Below are 24,594 nucleotides of genomic sequence, written 5' to 3' on the forward strand. Positions count from 1 at the left end.
TTAGGGACTAGGAGCTCTAACACTAGCTTTTTTTAATAGCCGTCAGAAAATAGGCTTGATTTCGCTATAGTGTCAATCATTAATAATATAACTATTAATCGTCCTTCTACCGAGGACGCTTCCGCGATCGAACTAACTAACGTATTTAAGTGCTTCCCTCCTTAGGGACTAGTAGAGCGAGAACTATATCTTTAGAAGAATCATTAGTGTCTCCCTCTCTCTCTTCCTAGGCGCGCTCCTCACTATCACTGATTAGATTAAGTTTAAACTAATCTAGCATCTCTTCCTTTTTCTCTTTTACTGCTTCAATATTATCTTAAGAGAATAAGTTAGCTAGAAATAATGCCTACTCCTTATCTATATTAAACTTTAATATATAAAGAAATATTATTAGCTCTTAGATAGTTACTATATATAATCTACCTCGGCGATAGTGATAGATATCTTAGGCAGTATTAAATAGCCGTTTAACCCTAGCACTAGTCGTAGGGACTAAAAGTATATCTCTTACAAGGGTAGTAATTGCTAGGTATTTTTGCTAGTAAGCTTTCCAAAAGTTAAGAGGTAAGGAGTCTATAGGCTCTAGAATATATTAGTACTCCTATAGATAAAATAAGGTAAGTAATATACTAGTATTAAGATATCCTATAACTTTATCCTTTAGTTTAGTTAACTAAGGCTTACGCTTATTAAGTAAGAGTCTAAGGCGTGAGCCTTTTCTAAGAGAACCCTAAGAGATAGGTGAGGACTATTACCTAGTAATATATTCTTAGTAGGGTACTAGGAAGTCCTTGAAGCTTTTTCTATATCTTGTGCGCCACTTATCGTCCTAGTCCTTAGTTTAGAAGAATTTAAACTTATTTTCTAGCGCTAGTATAGTGTATACTATATAAAGATCACTATAGATAGTATCTATTATAGAGTAATAGTAGTCTAGCTTTGCCTAGCTAGTATATAGCGCTTAAAGTATAGTTTTCTTCTATCGCGCCTTCTTTCTTACTAGCTAAGAGATCGACTACTTAAGATGCTTAAAGAGGAGGTTATATATCCTAAAGATATAATAGGAAGTTATATCCTTAGTCTTTAAGAGCTTAGTAATAAACTCGTAGAAAGGTTGCGTAATCTAAAGAAGATAGTTAACCTAGCGCCACTCTTTATTATTTAGTTAAAGATTGACTAAAGTCTTCTTGCACGTCGAAGTATTAGGTATATAGAGTTCTAATAGGTTTTTATATCCTAGATTAGAATAAGCTTTATAGCATCTAGCTAGAGTGTGAAGAAGGTCTCCTAGCGCTAAGGGCTTACATTAATAAATATAGCAAGGTTACGAACCTATTTTAGATATTAGTACTATATTATAGTGAAGGGAAAGTTAGGTGAAAGCATCTTACCTTACTTAGAGTAGTAGTAATATCTCCTTTCTTTATATTTACCTAGGTAGACTAAGATCGCTACTCTATCCACTAAGTATTAGTGGTGTTATTAATCGGAATCGCTTTTATATATCTAAGTAAATTATTTAAACTTAATTAAATAATATAAGTAAGATATAGAACCCTAATTAGCGTAGTATCCTCTAGGAGTGACTTCTATAATTTAGCTATTAAAGTATTATTATTTAAAGTATTATTAATAGTCACTATAAGTACTTAGTTCTAGATTTAATATTTCTATAGAATACCTAAGAGAACTACGCTTAGGTTAGCACTAGAGTGCTTTCTATAAATTAGTTTAAACCTAAGAAGGACCTTATAACCCTACTAATCCTTAGTAATAAAGTAGCCACTTATAGCTATAAATACCTAAGAGAATAGGGAGGTCTAGTAGTTAAGTGTAATTAAAAGCTTTATATTATTAGGAAGCTTTTAGAGGATATCCTACTATCTTAGCTAAATAGAGCTTTATAGCTAACGACGAATAGTCTTTATAAAGGGAATATCTAGTATTAATAGAGTGGATTAGGCAAGTTAAATAAGGCTAAAGAACTTAGGATATTCAATAAGCTAAAATAGAAGACGAGTAATAATAAGAAAGATAAGAAGCTTTTCTTCCTAAGCCTCTTAGATAAAGCTTTTCTTATTCGCTATTATTAAACCCTAGGGGAGAGTAAGATAAAATCAAAATTAGGAGATAATCACTTACCTTTAATTATATAAACTTTATTAGGCTAGATTTCTATACGCTATTATTAGAAGATCTTAGATAGCTAGCGCTTTTAATATACCTTAGTATTATAGAGGTTCTATACTAAGCTATTCCCCCTAGCTTAAAAGAATAGGGATACTTAAGAATCTAACTATAGCGTTTATATATAACCTTTAGTGTATTATTAGAGGTATTAGCTACTTAATAAAATTACTTCTAGATATCTAAGAGGTAGACTAAGTCCTATTATATCTTACTTAACTTCCTATAGCTAGTCTCGAGCCACTAGTTCACCCACTTAGAATACATTTCTATATTATAGAGAGTAAAGCCTTTCTTTCGACTAGGACTAATAAGGGTAAGAGAGGGAGGTATTATAGGAGGAAGAGGAGATAGTTAAAGAAACTTAGTATTAAAGGAATTAAATATCTACTAACTACTTAAAGGATTAGGTATAAATAACTACGCATTCTTAGGAGTAAGATAAATAATATTATTAATATCACTCTTATAGATAGATAAAGAGAAAACCTTAGAATTCTAACTCTAAGATATAGCTATAAGACAAAAAAACAGTAAAGAGAAAGTAAGGATAGTATAAGTAGAACATACTTAAAATCTTTAGGACGCTAATCGTCTATAGACCTACAAAACAATAATTAATTAAGGATATTAATATATTAGAAACTAGACCCGCTAAGCCTAGTTAATACTATATAATTAGTTAATACTTACTTATTTTAGAGGGTTAAGCCTAGAAAGCTAGCAAAAGCCCACAGAAAGCCTATAAAAGCCTATAAAAAACCTATAAAAGCCTATAAAAGCCTATAGAAAGCCCGTAGAAGCCTATAAAAACCTATAGAAGCCTATCTAGAGCCTAATTAATCTTAATATCGAACCACGTAGAACCCGAACCGTAAAGGATCGAAGTAGAAACTATAGTATACCTTATATGATTCGACACTATATTAAATTACACTCTATTTTCTAACAGTCGTTAGAATACTAGTGCCAAAGCTTCTAGAACTTATTAAGCGTACGTTGGAAAGTAAAGTAATAAAGATTTCTTAAGATTATCTATAAAGATATATTTAAACCACGTTATATTAAATATATATTCCTACAACCACCCCCCACCTTTCCTTAAATATCCTACTAACAGCGTAAGGCTATGATTCTTTTACTCTTATATCTAGTAATTAAACTATTACTAAATCTATTATATTAGAATACTAGTAAATTTCTCTTAATTTTAGGGTGTTAATATATTAAATATTGAAGAAGTTATAGTAGTGACTAAAACAGGCGTAAGAAACAGTATTTTATTTAGGTGAATCAGTAGCTTTATGACCGCCAAGACCTTGATTTTATGAAAAGTTAGGCTTTCGAGGGGGCCCATTAGGGGCCCACAGTGGGCTATAGGTTGGGCTCGGGCCTGGAGGGTTGAGCCCAAAGCCCACGCGGGTTGGGCTGTGGGCCCGGACTCTGGGCCCAATCGTGGGCTTTGGCGAAGTCTATCCACACCCTCTACGCCCTCCACGACCCCCTTCCTATATTAGTAGAATATATTCGAACGATAATAGCTCCTAGTGGATTAAACGGTCAAATATAGTACTTTACTATATATCCTAGGTGCTCTACTATATACTTAACGCCTAGGAAGGCTAAACGAAGTTAGTAGCTCTACCTAGCCTTCCCTAGCGTTATATAGATAGAGGATTCTACACCAAAAGTAGAGGATTAATAGCTAGCGCCTCTCCTAAGGCCTATAGGTGCTATTACTAGTAGAAATGTGATAGTTAAAACCTCTTATTCTCGTCTAGATACTAAACGATTAGGTGGATATATAGATACCACTAGTTTCTATCGATCTATAGTTATAGATTAGTGGAATTAGTGGCTTCTTTTCTTCTTCTAGATAGAGCTTCCTAATAGCTTCTACATACTTAATAGCCCTAAACGAGATTTAATAGATAAGGTCTATATATAGAGATAACTGTTAGGATTTTAGGTGTCTACATTTATAACTATAGATTTCTAGAGCTTCTAATTCAACATAGAAGTTCCCATTGATATTCCTATTCTGCTATCTCTCACCGCCTTCATCTAATCTTCTAATTATCTCTTATCTATCTCTCACTTTGCTCTCACTTCAGCCTTTACTACACTTTCCCTTTACATTAGACTAGGTCATAAGACCTAGTCATAAGATCTACCCCTCACTTTATAACGTCTATAACCTTAAGCAATCAGGCCATTCATTTTATATAAAACTAAATATTTCTATCTATAAATATAGCCTAGAAACTAGACTAAATAAAATAAGAGCTTTCATCTTAATTCTCCTCTCACTACCCTTCCTCTCTATTAGGGTAGACCAAAGAGATTCTCTCTTATTATCTTTATCTTTATTCATCTTCTAGGGGTAAGCTACTACGCTACAGTAGTAGCCGACCTCTACGGGAGGTAGTATTTCTCTCTACAAATATTTGCCCTAAGGACTGCCCTGCCGCATAGGGACCCTTAGGCATTTATTTATCTCTCTTATCTTATATACTACCAATCCCGATAATTACTAGTATAAACGAATATATATTTAAGTGGATTTCTTAAAGTTATTAGTGTTTTTAGATAAAGTCGATAAATTATTATTATAGTTACAAAAATAAGTGTAAAGAATAGTATTAAATTAAGATAAATTAGCTAAATTATATACGCTAAGACTAGGATTCTATATAAGAATAGGTCAAAATAGGTTATTTATAGGTTTTTAACTTTAGATTTAAAACCTATTAGATTAGGTTAGGGTCTAGGTGTAGAACCTAAAACCTACGTTAGGTTAGGTTAGGTTTTGATTCTAGAACCTATTCGTAGGTTATAGCGTAGTCTAGATATATTAGTTAGGCTAAATAATATAACTATATATTTAAAGTAACTATAATAGATATAAATCGCTATCTTCTATTTATTGCCTTCTTTACTATAGATATAATAATAAATATCTCTAATATTAATCTTACTAAAAAATTTAGCGTTAAATAACTAGTCTAGAATCTCTAAAATAAAAGATAAAGGATATTAGTTTTTAACTAAAACCTTATTTAATCCTTAATAGTTAATATATAATTAAAGGCTACTATCTTTTTTAGGAATAAAAAGAATAGAAGTATTTATTAGACTTTTAGAAGATTAAATCCTTTTAGCTATAAGATTTTTATCTAGATATTTTTATAAGGCCTAAAGTTCTATCTAAGATAAAGGGTATATAAGCCTATATAAAACTATCTTACTTAGATTAAGATTAATAATATACTTAGTTACTCTTTAGGATAGGAGAATCTTAGATTATTTAGTTTTAAAAATATCCTAGAACTCTATAAGTTTAAAGGGGATTTATTAGACTTTTAGGGGCTATTTATTTATATTATCTAGTTCCTAAATTTCTTCTAGTAATTTAATTACTACAAATATATATATTTAATTTTAATAATCCCTAGCGAATTATTTAGGTATATAATATTTTAAATAAAAGCACTTAGTAGTATTATTTTTAATCTACTATTAAAAGAATAATAGAATAATTCTAAAGTATAGTTATTAATAAAATAATTAGGCTTACTTTTAGGGAGAGAGGGCAATTAATAGCTATATAAAGTTATATAAAAGATTAGGTTCTTCTTTAGGAGTCTATAGTAGTAATTAGTATTTTCTAGACGCTATAGAAAGAGGTATTAAAGTAGTTTATAGCCTTAATAATAAATTCTATAAGTTTAGCCTATTTAAAATAGTATTATTATATAAATTAGTAGCTAACTATATTAATCTTAGTATAATTATTAAAGTCTATAAGTATTTTAATACTATTTTAAATAGTAATTAAGGTATAAAAATAGATAGTAATCTCTATTTATAGATACTAAGTTATTATTATAAAGTTTATACTAATTTAAGGTTATTTCCTAGCTATTCTATACTTTATATAATAATCTAGATCTAAATATAATAAGGGTAGTCTAATTTAAAATAGTTAGGGCTATTATAGATAAAATACTAAAAAATAGAATCGCTCTATAGTAATATTTTATAGATAATATAATATTAATATTATAATAGAGGTATTTATATACTAAAATAGGCTAAATAAGATTTTAATAGTATATTACTATATGTCGGGATTGGTAGTATATGAAAATAAGAGAGATAAATAAATGCCTAAGGGTCCCTATGCGGCAGGGCAGTCCTTAGGACAAATATTTGTAGAGAGAAATACTACCTCCCGTAGAGGTCAGCTATTACTGCAGCGTAGTAACTTACCCCTGGAAGATGAATAAAGATAAAGATAATAAGAGAGAATCTCTCTGGTCTGCCCTAATAGAGAGGAAGGGTAGTGAGAGGAGAATTGAGATGAAAGCTCTTGTTTTATTCAGTCTGGTTTCTAGGCTATATTTATAGACAGAAATATTCAGTTCATCTGGCTAATTACCTAAGGTAATATTCGCCCGAGGTAATCTTGCCGTAAACGTGCTATTGCCCGAGGTAGGTAAACGTGCTGTTACCCGAGGTAGGTAAACGTGCTGTTACCCGCGGCTATAGACAGGATAGGCCTAATAACCTCGGTCCGGTAGGCAAATGGAAAGAGAAAGCATAGTAAAGGCTGAAGTGAGAGCAAAGTGAGAGATAAATGAGAGATAACTGCAAGATCAGATAAAGGCGGTGAGAAATGGCAGAACGGGAATTTCAGCGGGAACTTCTATGTTGAATTGGAAGCTCTAGAAATCTGCAGTTATAAATGCAGACACCTAAAATCCTGACACTATAGTAACTATTTTATCTTAGATTTTTAGTAAAGGAATATTAAAGTTTAAGATAGCCCTCTTTAGTTAAGGTTATAGCTTTATAAAGAAGGTAAAAATATAGTTTAGCTTTAATTTATAGTCTAAATATTACTCTTTATTATAGAGATAGAAGTAGAATTTATAAAGATCTTAATATAATAACTAGAAAGCTTTCTTAATTTAGTTCTAGATATTAGCCTAAAGATTAGTAAAAGTTTATAGGAGAGAGAGTGTTTAGTCTATAAATATATCCTAGGATTTAGTATATTCTCGCTATTATTCTAGGCGCTTTTATTAATAAACTTAGCCTACTTTACTCTATAAAATAAGTTTATAAAACGCTAAGCTTTATATATCTTTTAAGTATTAATATTATATTATTTAGACGCGACTTTAAATATAATATTAAGATTAACTAGCTACTCTTAACGTTTCTAGATAGAGATCTATATTCTTATAGTAGAGATATTATTAATCTTAATATCTCTTTCCCGCTCTATATTATAGTTAATAGTCTATTAGTTTAAGCCTAGCTTAATAGGGTTTTAGCCTAACTTAGCTAATAGCTTATTAAGGCGATCGCGCTAAGCTTAGAGCTTCTTAAGACGTTTAATATAAAATTAGATCTTATTAGGATTTTAGGTATATATATTTATATATATAGATTTCTAGAGCCTCTAATTTAATATAGAAAGTTCTAGTTAATATTCCTATTCTACTATCCCTTACCGCCTTTATCTAATCTTCTAATTATCTTTTACTTCCCCTTACTTTAGCCTTCACTATGCTTTCTCTTTCAATTTGCCTACCTAACTGAGGTTATTAGGCCTAACCTATCTATGACCTTAGGTAAATAGCACACTTATTTCAAATGAACTAATTATTTCTGTCTATAAATGTGGCCTAAAAACGAAACTAAATAAAATAAGAGCTTTTATCTTAATTCTCCTCTCACTACCCTTTCTCTCTATTAGGGTAGGCTAGAGAGACCCTTTATCTCTACCTTTATCTTTATCTTTATCTATCTTCCTAGGGTAAGCTACTACGCTGCAGTAGTAGCTGACCTCTACGGGAGGTAGTATTTCTCTCTACAAATATTTGTCCTAAGGACTGCCCTGCTGCATAGGGACCCTTAGGCATTTATTTATCTCTCTTATCTTATATACTACCAATCCCGATACCTTTAGATCCTCTTATTTTACTCGCTAATAGTTATATTAATATAAAAAACGAGTCTTTAGCTCTAGCTATCTTTTAATATAGTTTATAACCTATTTTTCGCTAACTATCTAGATTAGAGTTAAACTATATATTATAAGTAAAAGATTCACTATTTCTTATACTATAGAGAGCCTAGGGGCTACTCTATATATATCTATTAATAATATCTACTTCTTAAGTGATTCCTCTTTAGTCTAGATTAATTTATAGCTATTAGCGTATATTTAAGATCAAAATAGGTAGCTAATAATATATATATAGAGGGTAGTATAAGGTATATTAAAATAACGTACTATCTTATAGATAGAGGTAATTTCTTTATTTTTTATAGCCTATATAGCTAATTCGAGGCGGCCCTCTTACTTAATAGAATTTTGGCTTAATTAAGTACGTTTTAGAGATATTATGGTTAGTAGAAAATAGAACGACGTATATAGACGCGAAAAAATAGCTAGGTAGGCCGCTCGCTTGCTGATTACGTTAGAGAAGAGATATTAAGATTAATAATATTCCTTTTTTTAAGATAGGGATCTCTATCTAGAAACAGTAAAGTAGCTAGTTAATCTTAATATTATATTTAAAGTTATATCTAGATAGTATAATATTAATACTTAGAAAATATATAGAGTTTAGCGTTTTATAAGCTTATTTTACAGAGTAAAATAGGCTAAGTTTATTAATAAAAAATCCTTAGAGTAGTAGCGAGACTATACTAAATCCTAGAATATATTTATAGAATAGATACTCTTTTTTTTAATAAATTTTCGCTAGTCTTTAGGCTAATATCTAAGACTACATTAAAAAAGCTTTTTAGTTATTATACTAAGATCCTTATAAATTCTATTTCTATATTTATAGTAGAGAGTAATATCTAGACTATAAATTAGAGTTAAATTATATTTTTATATTTTTTATAAAGTTATAATCTTAATTAAAAAGGGCTATCTTAAGTTTTAGTATCCTTTTATTAAAAACTTAAGATAAAATAATTATTATAATAATATATGATTAGAATCTTATTTAGTCTATTTTAGTACCTAAACGCCTTTATAATAATAATACTAATATAATATTATAATAGGATTAAGACCCTAAATACCTTAGATCTAATTAATCTAGGTCTTATAATTATTATCCTTTAAAGGGAAGTAACTAAGATCTAAGATAATTAATATAATCTAGAAACCCTCTATATTATTTATAAAATATAGCTAGATAAAGTAATTCTATTCTTAAGTACTTTATTTATAATAGTCTTAACTATTTTAAACTAGACTACCCTTATTATATTCAGATCTAGATTATTATATAAAGTATAGAATAGCTAGGAAATAACCTTAAATTAGTATAAACTTTATAATAATAATTTAATATCTGTAAGTAGAGACTTTTATTTACTTTTATACTCTAATTATTATAATTATTGTTAGGATTTTAGGTGTCTGCATTTATAACTGTAGATTTCCAGAGCTTCCAATTTAATATAGAAGTTCCCGCTGAAGTTCCCGTTCTGCTATCTCTCACCGCCTTTATCTAATCTTCTAATTATCTCTCACTTTTCTCTCACTTTACCCTCACTTCAGCCTTTACTATACTTTCTCTTTACATTAGCCTAGGTTATAAGACCTAGTCATAAGACAAGGTTATAAGACCTACCCCTCACTTTATGACGTCTATAACCTTAAGCAATTAGGCCATTCATTTTATATAAAACTAAATATTTTTGTCTATAAATATAACTCAAAAACTAGACTAAATTGAATAAGAGCTTTTATCTTAATTCTCCTCTCACTACCCTTCCTCTCTATTAGAGCAGACTAGAGAGATTCTCTCTTATTATCCTTATCTTCATCCATCTTCCTAGGGTAAGCTACTACGCCGCAGTAGTAGCCCACCTCTACGGGAGGTAGTATTTCTCTCTTTAAATATTTATTCTAAGGACTGCCCTACCGCATAGGGACCCTTAGGCATTTATTTATCTCTCTTATTTTCTATACTACTAATCCCGACAATTATTATCTAAAATAGTATAAAATACTTATAGACTTTAATAGCTATATTAAGATTAATATAGTTAGCTATTAATTTATATAATATTACGATTTTAAATAGACTAAATTTATAGAACTTATTATTAAGACTATAAATTATCTTAATACCTCTTTCTATAATATCTAGAAAATACTAATTATAGCTATAAACTCCTAAGGAAGAACTTAGTTCTTTATATTACTCTATATAACTATTAACTAGTCTCTCTCTCTAGGAGTAAGCCTAATTCTTTAATTAATAATTATACTTTAGGACTACTCTATTATTCTTTTAATAGTAGCAACAATCTGGCACCCATTAAACATACACACCAATTTCACTAATTTTGATCGATTTCTATTGAACATTGTCTATCCCATTGTGATGAAATCTATCTATCTTCGGTGCTGTTCGGACACTCACAAGATACAGTAGAATTCGAAATCAGATTTACCTCTACACTCTTAGACTTTCATTCCCGAACCCCACTTTGAAACACGCTAGTCCAGATATAGTAACCCCATCGATCCCCTGGTTCTTAAAATAGGAATTGTATTTTACATAACGTGCCGGGACCTGATCTGGTGTAACTTACAGGAAACGCCAATACATACAATACCACTCAACCCGTCTTCTCTTCTCCCCTTAGCAGCAGACTTCCTCCCCTGTAAATTCCTCTTGAGCGACATCCTACACTGACTAGGCTTGCAATATGGCCCCGAGACTTCCCCCCTCAAAGCTGCATCTCATCCATGACATAATAGAGTGCCAGTCACTAACCACAACTCAAATGGCCGAAGAAGCCGAATGCAGCAAGGTCACGATCATGAATATTCGCAGAAACTTGCGGCAGTTCGGCAGCGTCTACGCACCCCCAACTCGTATAGGTCGGAAACCAACCGTAACACCGCTTATGATCGACGCGCTCTGCGATTACCTGTCGGAAAAACCGGGCCTATACCTCGATGAGATGGCTGTCTTCCTCTAGGATGAGTTCCACACCATGATCACAATCTCTAGCATTAGAAGAGCCCTTGTAGCCAAAGGTTGGTCTAAAACGACGGCCCGGAAGCATGCAACGGAGTGTAATACCGATCTGCGAGGAATTTACCTCCACAACTAGTCTGATTTTCCATCGTATAATCTAGTTTATGTTGATGAATCTAGATGCGATAAGAGGGCTGGGTTCAGGCGTATAGGCTAGTTGTTGGATGATGGGGTCATAAAGTCTGATCTCATTGGAAAAGCTATCTGTGCGGTGTGATAGGCAACCGCTTTGGTCACGTGTGTAGTCCTCACGTGCTTCTGTGGGTGCTAGCCACCCAACACTAGTTACCACTCGGCGTGGCGCCCCTACAGGTATCACAGTTCTATCGCGACCAGCGGTACTAGATACTGCCGTCGTACACTCAGGACGGGATTATTCTCTCGCGTGTATTCCGCGGTGCAACCGATGCCACTGTGTTTGAAGACTTTTTAGCACAGCTTCTTCAGCACTGTGGACGATGGCCTGAACCTAAATCTGTTGTGGTTATGGATAATGCGTCATTTCATCATTCAGAACGGGTTTCGCAGCTGTGTGCGGATGCGGGGGTGAGATAACTCCCGCACTTCACATGTTACATCACCCATCTGCTTAAGCGATGGTACTTGCAGACGAGAATATTGAAGATGCCTATTAATGACTCAGATGACGTGGGTCACAAAGCCACCTAGGCACTACTTTTCTAACCGAGTTGCATACCCTTGAATTATGGTAAGCGCTAAGACATGGCCCATGCCCAGTTAAGCCTCACGGCCTTGTCTCCATACTTGCCCCGCCCAGCCTCTTCAAAACCGCCTCTTTGCCTACTGAATCTGGAGAACCTGTCTTCGAACTAAAATTTCGAATCATGTCTCTATCAGACTCTGACGGCGAAACCGTCGTGGTTCCTCCAGGAGAGGTCCGGGATTTCAACTCGGACAACATACTTCCCCTACCAGCAAAAGATCTCGCTGAAATCACAAAATGGCTTCAGCCAACTCCATACGACTTTGAAAGAAGCGAATATTCTAGGCATCGTGCCTCGCATCTACTTGGGACTGGCGCTTGGCTCACTTCAACCCCAGTCTACCAGCAATGGCACTCTGGCGACAACGGCTTGCTATGGATCAAAGGCATACCCGGCTCCGGAAAGTCCGTCATGGCTGCTTCTATAATCAAACAACTACAGGATATGAATGTTCCAGTGATCTATTTTTTCTTCCGACAGATCATCTACGCCAATCACAAGCCCATCGTTGCTTTACGAGACTGGCTGTGTCAAATTCTGGATTACAGTCCCCCGTTACAGGTTAAACTTAATCGAGATGTCAAAGGCGGGCGGTCTCTCGATAGCTTGTCACCAATGGATCTATGGGATGACCTCAAGATGGCATTGAGTGGACTCACCAATGCCTATTGTGTGACAGATGCTTTGGATGAGATGGACATCGGAAATGATGACTTTCTCAACGTGTTGGTTGAGCTTGGCCGTTGGCATCCAAAGAATATCAAGGTTTTAATGACCTCGCGCCCGGTGGCCCGGTTGGAGAGATCTTTGAGATCATCCATGATTTCTATCCCTCAAATCCGACTCGAAGAAATGATGGTTGATCGCGACATCCAAGCATATGTCCAGTATAGACTTCGTGGTTCATCCATCGCCAAAGAGCACTGGAGTGTTATTGAAGAAGCGATCCCCGGTCGAGCGAACGGAATGTTTCTCTATGCAAAAATCTCCATGGATGCCTTCCTTGAACCAGATGCGGATGTGCGAGAGGTTCTCAAAGCATTGCCAATGGATCTCAACACCATGTATAATGAACTACTGCAAGAGCACTCTCGGCGATCAAATGTTCCCTTTGAGCTCCAGCTGCTTATTCTTCAGTTTGCCACACATGCGACACGCCCACTCCGACTCCTGGAGATTGCTGAAATGATAAATACACGAGATTCAGACGGCAGTCGAACCTTGAAGGAAACAAAAGACTTGGTCAGATCTGCTTGCGGGCCACTTCTGGAAATCTTGCCAGATGAGACTGTTTCGGTGATCCATCACTCGTTTACCGAATTCCTCAAGGGTTATACCAGATCGAAATCCTCAGACAGCTCTTGGTATCCCATCCTTGAAGCAGGTCCAACAAATTCAAACCTTGCTGTCGCATGTTTATACTACATGCAAGAAGGACGCTTCAACAACGTAGAGGTGACCAAAAGAATCCCAAAACAAAGCCTTACTGTATTGGATCACGAGAATCCACAACAGAAAAGAGAGCGTGAACTTCGATTAGAGTTCCCATTCCTGGAGTACGCCGCAAAGAACTGGGACAAGCATGCTCTTGGTGCAGAGACGTCGGGTGAAGATATGGAAAAATTCTACAATGACCTTGATAAATTTCTCGCCGAGACAACCCATGCTTGGATGAATTTAGCCTGGCCTCGCCTCCAAATTAACGACATCACACCGTTAAAAATCGTCGCCGAAACTGGTCTAGCTCAATTTGCAAAGCATCTTTTATCGAGGAATGACTTTGAGGACATGAATCCTGATGAGCTGCCAATATTCCGGGCAGCGTCAAACGGCTTCGCAGATGTTGTTCAGATATTCATTGAACATGGAGCTGATATCAATGTTGAAGGAAGCGAAGGGCTAAAGCCACTGCACGGAGCCGCCAAATTGAACCGTGTCGATGTTGTTAAAGTCTTACTTGCTGCCGGAGCTGATCCCATGACGCCAAAGACAAAGGAAGACATACGCAGAGGTGGAATGGGCTGTTGCATTGGTCCTTCTGGTCCCAGTACCAAAGGTCAAACACCGTTGATGTATGCGTGCCATTCTGGTCATCTACAGACTGTAGCCGAATTTGTTCCGCTGTTGAAATTGGAAGATCTGCTCAAGGCCCTGCATTGGGCAGCCGAGAAAGGTCGCTCAAATATCGTGGAGTTAATACTGAAGCAGCCTGGAATTGATGTCGATGCAAAGCTGAAGAATAATACAGCACTATTTCTGGCTTGCAATAGCAAGGACTTCAAGTCAATTGAACTCTTGGTCAAGGCTGGTGCGTCTCCAATGAGGCTTTGCGGGAATGCAGGCCCCGACAACAGCTATTTAACCAGATCTCGCCCCCCTGAACCTCCCGCAAGAGGAGAGAATCTCGATTCCAAACCTGAAAGGGGATTCACAGCGCTTCATTCTCTGTGTAACAATGCAAACAAAAGACAAAAGTCCTGTGAGCATCCCATGGAATGTGTGAAGCTTCTCCTCGAAGCTGGTGTGGATATCAATTTTCGAGCATCCGACGGCTCGACGGCTTTGCATTACGCCATTGAGGGGGCTGTCGAATTTATTAAGCCTTTGCTAGAGGCGGGTGCAGATCCCACTGCAGAGGATGATAAAGGAGTGACACCTCTTCACTCCACTCGGTCATTCAAAGATGAAGCCATAGCACTCTTTGTGTCGAGTCGGAAAGTAAACATCAACAAGCCCAGAAAGAAGGATGGAAAGCCTCCTTTGCTTTGCTACATTGAAGACCACGTACACTACAACAGCATTATATTCTTTTTGAAATACAAGCCCGATATGAATGCCACCGATTTCCAAGGAAATGGACCTTTGCATGTGGCCCTAAGACGTGGGCCTCACTACTCCGAGCTGATTGACGCGCTTCTGTCTGCAGGTGCAGATCCGAATCTAAAGAACGATGCCGGAAACACTTCGCTGCATGTAATGCAGCATGATGTTAAAGAGAACATCTTGAAAAGCCTTGTTCTAGCCGGCGCAGATCTCGAGGCACAAAATCATAAGGGCCAGTCGGTTCTTTCTGCTCAGGTGCCATCATCAAAGAGAGGGTTTGGGGCTGATTCTTCATCAATGCTGAGCCATCTCGTCGGCCTGGGCGCCCAACTTGATACGCGAAGCTACAGCGGACAAACTTTATGGCATCGTGCGATTGGAAATCCCGACGCCTTATCTCGTCTCCAAAGCATGGGTCTTGACCCTTCGGTATCAGACTATCATGGTAACACGCCACTTCATGCAGTTATCACAGATCATTCAATCTACAACAAGCCAAATGTACTGCGGCAATTGATGGAGATGGGTATGAACATCAATCAACGTAATCATCAGGGTCGGACTGTGCTGCATACTGTCTGTTTGAGAGACGACTCATCAAAAGAAACCTATGAGCTGCTTGATCATGTCATTGGAATCTGTGAATCTTCAACACCCAGTGACTACAAGGGAATACAGCCGTTGCACATCGCTGCTACGGTCTCTGAAGCATTTTTCCACAAGCTTCTGAATGCTGGTGCCGATATTCGAGCAAGTACTCGTGAGAAAATGACGGCCCTTCATCTTGCCGCGCGGGCACGACAGTCTGGCATTGTCGATATGATATTATCTCGAGCCCAATCCCTAGATGAGAAAAGCCGATTGGAATTTGTGAACAGTCAAGACGCAGACGGGCGGACTGCTCTTCATTATGCATGTCGCTCTGGTCGACCTGAGACCGTAAAATCCCTGATTGAAGCGGGAGTAGATGTCAAGATTCTTGATATTCACAAGCACTCAGCTCTTGCAATGTGTGCTGAATACGAAAAGGAAGCATCGCGTTGGGAACTTCGAATGCCATTTTGGGAAAGAGGGCGACAAACGCGAAAGAAGGGTCTCAATGCAGCAGGTCTGACCCTGAAGGATGAGACACGTCCATTCCCTGATCGCGCTGACAATGATATCGAGCCCACCTTTGGAGAGATAAATTCAGAGCATGATACAACGCGCTTGGATGAGATAGTAGACCTCCTTCTCAGGAATGGCCTTGACCCTGAGAGCGATGTCGAGTCTCTCAGGTTTGCTTGGAAAACAGCTGCAAATCCCGAATATGGGTATACAATCTCTTATCTCCCGCCTCAGCCGAAACGAGACCTCTTGACCTCGACCTATAACTATTGGGGAGACAACTCCTATCTCGAGAAGTTTGACCAAGATCGAAGAATATCTGTCGCGATTAATCGTCGCAAAGCAATGAGAGAGACTCTAGAGAAGAGTGAGCCCCGAGCTGAAGACGAAGAGGAAAACAAGCAGATAGAGAGACAGGCTACATCCTTACAAAATCGACCATTGAAAAATGCCCTTGCCTTGAGATATTACGATTTGTTCGAAAGAATCTCAGAAGGGATGACCCTTGATGTCTTTGATAAAAAGGCATCGATACCGCTGAATAGGCTTGCTCGATGGGGATTTGCTGAAATTCTCAGCCGAGTGTGTACTCGTGAGATGGCGACCCAGCTTGATCTCGATCACTTGGACCCTAATTCCGAGACGATGAAAAGGCTTCAAAATAATAAACCGCTGGTCATATCTGCTTGCGAAAGACAACTTCCCAATATAGACACTTTGAAGCTGGTCGTTGAAAAATTTGGGATTAACATCAATGCTAAATGCTTTGAGTACACTTATAATAAGGGAAAGCCAGGTTCCAAATTTACCAGAGGGGCTTTGCATGATCTTGCTGCTGGGAAGCTATGGTGGCATGTGGACAAAGCGTTGCCATACTTTTTTAAAATGGGTGCCGATATCAACATTCGAAACCTAGAAGAAGAAACGCCTCTTCTTATTGCGCTCAAATCCGGTCATCCATTTTCCAAAAAAGCTGCTACGGCTCTCATCAAAGCTGGTGCAGATGTCAATGCAGTTAATACTGATGGTGTTTCATGTCTTTCATCAGCTGGCGACGATCTGAGTATGATCAAATTGTTGATTTCACACGGCGCCAAAGTCAGCCCAAAAGCTGTACTCTCTGCTCTTGATATTGGGCAGGTTGAGATCCTCGAAGCTTTACTATCTCATGGTGGACATGCAACTTCGAGCCAACTCCTCCCACGAGTACTTCGTTACAATATTGATAGTGGTGACTTCAAAGTCCTTGGTGATGAAACCTTGCCACTGCTAGGAGCAGCCATGCACAGTGCTCACCGTGGAGACCGGGGCATAGAACTTTCGACAAGAAAGCGAATGGTGGAAGTTCTCCTGAAGTACGGAGCAAATCCATATGCCACCTTTTCCAAGCAGGGATACAAACAGACCAGGGGCCCATCCATTATTAAACCCGATGACATTGATTTCCCAGTCATGGCTACAACTGTCATTCACGAGCTTCTTAGGGGCGATAAGATCCTTGAACCATTTTTCAGTCTACCGTCTTTGAATCTCGAGCACCGTGACGAGAGTGGCTGCACTCTGCTCTTAGCTGCATCCATGAATCTCGGCAAAGACTACGGCTCAAACCCAAAAACAAACTCTATCAACTGCTTTCAGGCACTTGTTAATCGCGGGGCCAACGTTCTAGCCCGGGACATCGAGGGGAAAACGATCCTACATCACATCAGGACTGAAATCTATGCGAACATTGATATCCCAATGCTTCAGACCATCCTGGAGGCCAACCCAAGTCTGGTAAACATGACTGACAATGCCAATGAGACTGCTCTTCATTATGCCCTTCGTGCAGACCGTTACTTCCTAATCAACTTCTTGCTAGACAATGGAGCAAACCCATTCCTACCAGATAAGGAAGGACAATCAGCCCTCCACCACCTTGCCAAATGCAAACGTGACTGGAATGAAGAGCTTTTTCAAAGATTCCTCCAAGCAGGCCTTGACATCAACACCCGTAACAACGAAGGAGAAACTCCACTCTTTGAACTCGTCAGACATGGCAACGAGGGTCTATGGCTCGCCGAAAAAGGCCCGATTTATAAGGGCAAAGCATTCGAGTTCTTCCTCAAGTCTGGCGCCGATCTCTTTGCTAAGAGTGACAATGGCTCAACCTTGCTTCATGTCCTTGCTGGAATCAAATTGGATCTCAGACATTCATTTCAGGATTATCACCCGGGATCGGGACGGGTTGGCGTGTTAAAATTCAAGCGGTTGATGGATTTGGGATTGGATCCTATGGCTGAGGATAGGAGACAGAGAACGAGTATTGATATTGCTGCTGCGTCTGAGAATGAGCTTATTTTGAAGTTGTTTAAGAGGGAGCAGATGGAGTAGGTCTCCGTCGACTGTCTGGACATGAAGCCACAGGAATGCTGGAGTGCACTGAGGGTAAAGTGAACATCATGTTTCCCAACAATGAGGTTAGTCTACTGGCTCTGGCCTTATTATAACACAAGTCTCATCACAAAACAGATCCCCTCCATTTATCTTCAAAATGGAACAGACACTATGTGGTTTTTTGATGGCCAGCCACCGTTCAAAATGTACCAATGTGCCTGCACGAATACAGGCAGTTCTTCGAACCCGAACCATAATCATATCGACCAGCCTTGAAGCACACTTAGCAAAGACTCTATTGGTGATTGTAATCTTTCGGCTATTGGCCGGTTTGCGCCTGAGTTATATTGCGTACTTTTTCACTTCAGATCAATGCCATGAGTGACATATTTAGCTCATAAATGGTGTAAATATAAATTATGGAGAAAAAGTGGGATGTTTTAGCCTCACAATTCCTCGATAAAACTATGTGGTGCTATTACTAATATTAAAATACATAAGTTAGCTTTAATAAGTATATTTCCCATTATAGATATAATTCAGAGGAATTGATACTACTAATTGTTTATGCAGAAATGGGTTATAATAGGTTATTGGAGATGGATACAACAACAAGTCTAAGTACATGGACTTGAATTGTAAGGGAACATCACTCTAGTTTCTTGGGGGTACTACTAGGCGATGATTCATCGCAAGAGATGCGACCAGAAATGAAATCACCTTCTATACGAACCGCCTACCATCAAAAATATACATAAACAGTTGCCGATGACACATATATTCCAAAAATATAAACCATAGATTTCCATCCATACTAATCACTAATGGTGAGGTTCACTTAGATTCGTATACCTTCCAAACTCCCGAAGTCTTGCGCTAAACGCTAAAATGCGAATGTAAAGTGAAACCGAAGGCAGTATGCCAGCGAATGTATCGCCGAGAGCCGCATACGCAAGGCAAGCCATGGCCCCTAAGGGTCGAGATCAATGTCCATCGGATCGTCATTGTAAGATGTAGTCGCGTCAGAAGCAATGTGGCTAGGCCATGGTAAACCGGCATCAGACGGCTGGCCAGAAGGTTGTTTGATCCCTGCGCGGGCGCGGGCCCTTGATTCGAGGATGGCTTTTCGCACGGTATCCTTATCCTTGGGAACTGTCAGAGAGGCGGGCTCTGTATATAGAACCAGTTCCTTGCCAATCGACGAAGAGTTCGATAGAATGGATTCCGGCACGGACATCATCTTCGCGGCGAGTGGAAGAATGATTAGGCCATCTTCGGGAGGATCAGGCTCAGCTAACTCATGGTCCAGATTATGGACGTAGGTCGTATGTTTGGTGTCGTCTAACAGCATCGCATCGTCCTGACTCGGGGAGCCCCGGTATGGGGAGCCATCGCGACTGGCCCGAGCACCGGAGAACACATCGTTATCTGCGCGAGTCAAGAATGTCAACTTGATTATTCACAACCACGCACACGCCAAGGCAACCTACCGATCTGGAGACGCCCGAATCGCTTTGTCAGTGGTTGCGCGCCGTCGGGGTCACCTTCCGCGGGGCGCTTTTTGCTGGTTTTCTCATCACTCCGCGCCATCCACACCTCTCACCCCTGTGTTTTTTAACGCTGACCAGACTGCGGCTAGGGAAGAAGGTTGCGACGGCGTGGGAAGCAGGGCCCGGTCATTATCAGCGGAACGCGGGTTGCTCGATGCGGGTTCCTGGGATTCTTGGGGGGGAACTGGCTTTGACTCATCCTCGTCTCTTCGCGCGCCGACTTCCCAGAACCTTCCATCCTCCTCGTTTTGTCCACACCACACCCACCTCGTCTCGCACCGTTGCCAGGATGGCTTCCGACAATGGTTCTTGTCCCGAATGGACCGCGCACCGGGTCCGAGATACCTTTCTCGATTATTTCAAACAGAATGGGCACACCTTTGGTAGGTTTTGACCCCGCGATCGTTGCGCCACCTCCGACCTGGCTGATCTGACAATCCCTCTTTTGCGCTGGCAGTCCCATCTTCTCCCGTGGTCCCTCTCTCGGATCCGACTCTACTCTTCACCAATGCTGGAATGAACCAGTTCAAGTCCATTTTCTTGGGCACCGTGGACCCGCAGTCAGACTTTGCAAAGTTGCGGCGTGCGGTGAATTCGCAGAAGGTAATACCGCTCCACTCGACCACTCTTTCTTATCAGGAGGGTAAAATTGGTGCTGACCTGCAACTTATAGTGCTTGCGTGCTGGCGGAAAACACAATGTAAGTGTTATCAGTCATTCGAATGCCATACTACTCTACCCTTGCTGACCAGCTTTGTGTAGGACCTAGATGACGTGGGCAAGGACAGTTACCACCATGTGAGTATCGCCCGGTGCTATTAAGTGTTTGATCCGAGACGAAACTAACAATCCACCACAGACCTTCTTCGAAATGCTCGGCAACTGGAGTTTCGGCGACTACTTCAAGAAGGAGGCAATTTCGTATTCATGGACCCTCTTGACCAAAGTCTACGGACTTCAGCCCGACCGTCTCTACGTTACATACTTCGAGGGCAACGAGGCCGGTGGCTTGGAGCCCGACCTTGAGGCAAAGGAACTCTGGAAATCAGTGGGGGTTCCCGAATCCCACATTCTCCCTGGAAACATGAAGGACAATTTCTGGGAAATGGGCGACCAAGGTCCATGCGGGCCTTGCAGTGAAGTGCACTACGATCGGATTGGTGGCCGCAACGCCGCTCACCTGGTCAACCAGGACGATCCGAATGTGCTGGAGATTTGGAACAATGTCTTCATCCAGTACAACCGCGAGGCAGACCGTAGCTTGAGATCTCTACCCAATAAGCACGTTGATACTGGGATGGGCTTTGAGCGCCTTGTTTCGATCCTCCAAGACAAGTCTTCAAATTACGACACCGATGTCTTCACCCCAATCTTCCAAGCTATCCAGGATGTGACTGGAGCTCGGGAGTATCGAGGGTTGTTTGGAGCCGAAGATACCGATGGCATTGATACCGCGTACCGTGTCGTTGCAGACCACGTCCGGACGCTCATGTTCGCCATCTCAGACGGTGTTATTCCTAACAACGAGGGTCGTGGCTACGTGATTCGTCGAGTGTTGCGACGAGGTTCTCGCTATGCTCGCAAGTACTTCCAGGTCGAAATCGGCAATTTCTTCTCCAAACTAGTGCCAACGGTTGTCGACCAGCTGGCTGACATGTTCCCTGAATTAAAGAGAAAACAGCAAGACGTGATGGAGATTCTGGACGAGGAAGAGCTCTCTTTTGCTAAGACCCTGGACAGAGGAGAGCGTCAGTTTGAACAGTACGCCCAACAATCCAAAGTCAAGGGCTCAGACAAGCTCCATGGTGCCGACGTTTGGAGGCTGTATGATACATTTGGCTTCCCCGTCGACCTGACTCAGATCATGGCCGAGGAACGTGGCCTCCGCATCGATGATGTCGAGTTTGAGGAAGCACGGTTGAAGGCCAAGGAAGCCAGTAAGGGCCAAAAGAAGGCTGCTGCAACCTCCGTCAAGCTCGATGTTCACGATCTCTCAAAGCTGGAGAAGATGAACGATGTCCAGAAAACCGACGATTCCGCCAAGTTTGGCAAGGGTAACATCACAGCTCGCGTGAAAGCTATCTACCACGGAAAGGCCTTTTACGACAGCACCGGTAAAGCCCCCGATGGAGAGCAGCTGGGTGTTATCCTCGACTGCACCAATTTCTATGCCGAACAAGGTGGCCAGGAAAGCGATAGTGGTCGAATCATCATTGATGGACAGGCTGAGCTTGAGGTTGGCGATGTTCAGGTCTATGCAGGATACGTCCTCCACACGGGTTTCATGAAGTACGGAGCCCTCTCCGTGGGCGACTCCGTGATTTGTGAATACGATGAGCTCCGTCGCTGGCCCATCAGGAACAACCATACCGGTACTCACATTCTCAATTTCGCCCTCAGAGAAGTTTTGGGTAGTGGTGTTGAGCAGAAGGGCTCTCTTGTGGCAGCCGAAAAGCTTCGGTTTGATTTCTCTCACAAGGCGGCAGTGTCTGACTCTGATTTGGAGAAGATCGAGGCGAAGTCCACCGAGTACATTCGGCAGAACTGTGCCGTCTATTCGCAGGAAGTCCCACTGGCAACCGCTCAGCAAATCTCGGGTGTTAGGGCTGTCTTCGGTGAGACATACCCGGACCCTGTTCGTGTCGTCTCCGTCGGTGTCGAATTGGAAGAGATTTTGCGAAACGTGAAGGATCCACGATGGGAGCAAGTCAGTATTGAATTCTGCGGCGGGACTCACGTCCAAAAAACCGGAGATATCAAAGATTTGATCATTCTGGAAGAGAACGGCATTGCCAAGGGCATTCGCCGGATCATTGCTGTCACCGGGGAGGATGCCCATGAGGTGCAGCGAGTTGCCGGGGAGTTTGGAAAGCGCCTCGACCGCCTGGACGCAATGCCCCTGGGCCCGGAAAAGGAGCGTGAAACCAAGCAGGTTCAGGTGGATCTCAACCAGCTTACAATCTCCGCTGTCAGGAAGGCCAAGTTCCGTGAGCGCTTCACGGCGATCAACAAGCAGGTTCTTGATGGCCAGAAAGCTCAGCAGAAGCTGGAGGCCAAGAAGGCTGTGGAGACGATCACATCCTACTTCCAGTCTCCCGAGAATGAGAACTCCTCGTGGCTCGTTGTCAAGCTTCCGATGCCGGCAAGTTCAAAGGCTGTCAGCGAATCTCTCAACCATGTCAAGTCAAAAATGCAGAACAAGAACGTGTATGTGATGGCGGTGGATTCCGAACAGAGCCGGGTTTCGCACGGCTGTTACGTGTCCAAGGTAAGTCGGCCGCCATTTCATGCCGCTGGAGAAGGGGGTTGGTCACTAACATCTGGATGATTTAGGAACTCGGTGACCAGGGTGCTTCTGCGAGCGACTGGGCTGCCGTGGTCTCCAGTGCTGTTGGCGGCAAGGCCGGAGGAAAGGGACAGACATCCCTTGGAAATGGCATCAACCCGGACAAAATCGACGAAGCAATTTCGCTTGCTTCGGATTACCTGAGTAAATTCAAGCTCTAGATTACGCAGGGACCCAGAGGCTTTATTGTATTGATTTTGGTTTCAACATTTGCGCCTGCTTTTACCATGGTTTGATCCGTGTTACTTGTGGCCTGGCAATAGGAAGACAAAAGAGCGTCCCGCGCCCTCCGGTGGCCCCTTCAGCGCTCTTAGTTTGATGAAGGGGAAAAGAAGAGGTCCTGATGTACCAAATCAAATTGAAGATATTCCCGGGGACTTTTTGCTAGTGGTATTTCATGCTACTTCTAAACGCTCGTAAAGAAACAGGCATGCGCCTGTCGTTGCACAATGCGAGGAGGCACGGCTCTTCTACATTTCTCCACACTGCACAATCGTTACATCCTGGTTAGGCTTGTCTCGGGTGGTTCGAGTGTGTTCGACCATGCGAACAACATCAATCCCATCAATGACTTGGCCGAATACGACATGTTTATTGTTCAGGAATGGAGTTGCCGTGGTTGTGATGAAGAACTGGCAGCCATTGGTGTCTGGGCCCGAGTTCTGGTTACGGGTTAGAAGGGAGTTTTCCGGTTTCGATATCAAGGACTCACGGCCATGCTAAGAAGACCCGCGCGATCATGTTTCAACGCAAAATTTTCATCGGCGAACTTCGAAGTGCCGTAGATCGTGCAGCTCCCCGTTCCATCCCCGTTGATGAAGTCTCCACCTTGGATCATAAAGTCCTTGATCTGGGAGATGCATGGGTTAGTCTATGATGCGAACGCCAATATGTCCTCGTCACGTACAACCCGGTGGAATTTGCTTCCTTTATAGCCTTGCGGTTGACTCTTGGGATTTTTACTCTCGCCGGTACAGAACTGCCGGAAATTCTCAGCAGTACGTGGGGTGACGTTGGCAAACAGTTCCATTTTCACTCGACCCAAAGGCTCACCTGTAAGGATTAGAACCTGCGGAGTGAGAGATGTATGTTCCTGGCAGAACTTACCTGCGAGGGCGATGTCAAAAAAGACCACGGGATTGGTGGCCTCATGCGCGCTGGATTCAACCATGGTGAACTGGGTAGAGGAGAGAGAAGGAGAGAGTTGGAAGGAGTTGCTTAACTACGATCGACCGACCTTGCGGAACCCTATTTTGTCGTGGCCCGCTTTGATGTCCCATCTGGTAGAAGGTACAAAGAGGTATATGTGACGTTTGTCTTTATAGCATTAAACAATATAAGGTTACGAATATGAAATCAGGGAATTTACCGATCATTCAATGAGAAAT

At 40.6% G+C, this 24,594-nt stretch overlaps 4 protein-coding genes across 4 annotated transcripts; 2 read left to right on the top strand and 2 right to left on the bottom strand.

The window, feature by feature from the left end:
• Positions 1 to 12,124: 12,124 nt before the first annotated feature.
• Positions 12,125 to 18,307, top strand: N7498_004947 (uncharacterized protein; the record flags this gene model as incomplete). Its single annotated transcript, XM_058452009.1, has 1 exon — positions 12,125 to 18,307. The coding sequence occupies one exon, from the start codon at positions 12,125 to 12,127 to the stop codon at positions 18,305 to 18,307; it is 6,183 nt and encodes a 2,060-aa protein (XP_058308547.1).
• Positions 18,308 to 19,280: 973 nt separating this feature from the next.
• On the bottom strand, positions 19,281 to 19,900 carry N7498_004948 (uncharacterized protein; the record flags this gene model as incomplete). The annotated part of the gene is made up of 2 exons (XM_058452010.1): positions 19,281 to 19,738; positions 19,801 to 19,900. The coding sequence occupies 2 exons, from the start codon at positions 19,898 to 19,900 to the stop codon at positions 19,281 to 19,283; spliced, it is 558 nt and encodes a 185-aa protein (XP_058308548.1).
• Positions 19,901 to 20,149: 249 nt separating this feature from the next.
• On the top strand, positions 20,150 to 23,367 carry N7498_004949 (alanine--tRNA ligase; the record flags this gene model as incomplete). The annotated part of the gene is made up of 6 exons (XM_058452011.1): positions 20,150 to 20,243; positions 20,318 to 20,463; positions 20,534 to 20,560; positions 20,623 to 20,658; positions 20,720 to 23,128; positions 23,194 to 23,367. The coding sequence occupies 6 exons, from the start codon at positions 20,150 to 20,152 to the stop codon at positions 23,365 to 23,367; spliced, it is 2,886 nt and encodes a 961-aa protein (XP_058308549.1).
• Positions 23,368 to 23,666: 299 nt separating this feature from the next.
• On the bottom strand, positions 23,667 to 24,396 carry cyp3 (putative peptidyl-prolyl cis-trans isomerase). The gene is made up of 4 exons (XM_058452012.1): positions 24,314 to 24,396; positions 24,114 to 24,259; positions 23,919 to 24,056; positions 23,667 to 23,868 (listed from the first exon to the last, which is right to left on the bottom strand). Exons 1-4 carry the CDS (start codon positions 24,375 to 24,377, stop codon positions 23,677 to 23,679), a joined length of 540 nt encoding a protein of 179 aa, XP_058308550.1. The 5' UTR covers positions 24,378 to 24,396; the 3' UTR covers positions 23,667 to 23,676.
• Between the last annotated feature and the right edge of the window lie 198 nt (positions 24,397 to 24,594).

The sequence above is a fragment of the Penicillium cinerascens genome, assembly GCF_028974065.1.
Source record: "Penicillium cinerascens strain IBT 15544 chromosome Unknown contig_5_segment0_segment0, whole genome shotgun sequence".
Classification (NCBI taxonomy): Eukaryota; Fungi; Ascomycota; class Eurotiomycetes; order Eurotiales; family Aspergillaceae; genus Penicillium; species Penicillium cinerascens.

Coding starts and splice junctions, on each gene's coding strand:
- cyp3 (XM_058452012.1), bottom strand. CDS start 24,377: ATGGTTGAATCCAGCGCGCATGAGGCCACCAATCCCGTGGTCTTTTTT. Junction 24,057..24,113: donor GAAGCAAATTCCACCGGGTT/GTACGTGACGAG, acceptor TGCATCTCCCAG/ATCAAGGACTTTATGATCCA. Junction 23,869..23,918: donor CGGGTCTTCTTAGCATGGCC/GTGAGTCCTTGA, acceptor ACCCGTAACCAG/AACTCGGGCCCAGACACCAA.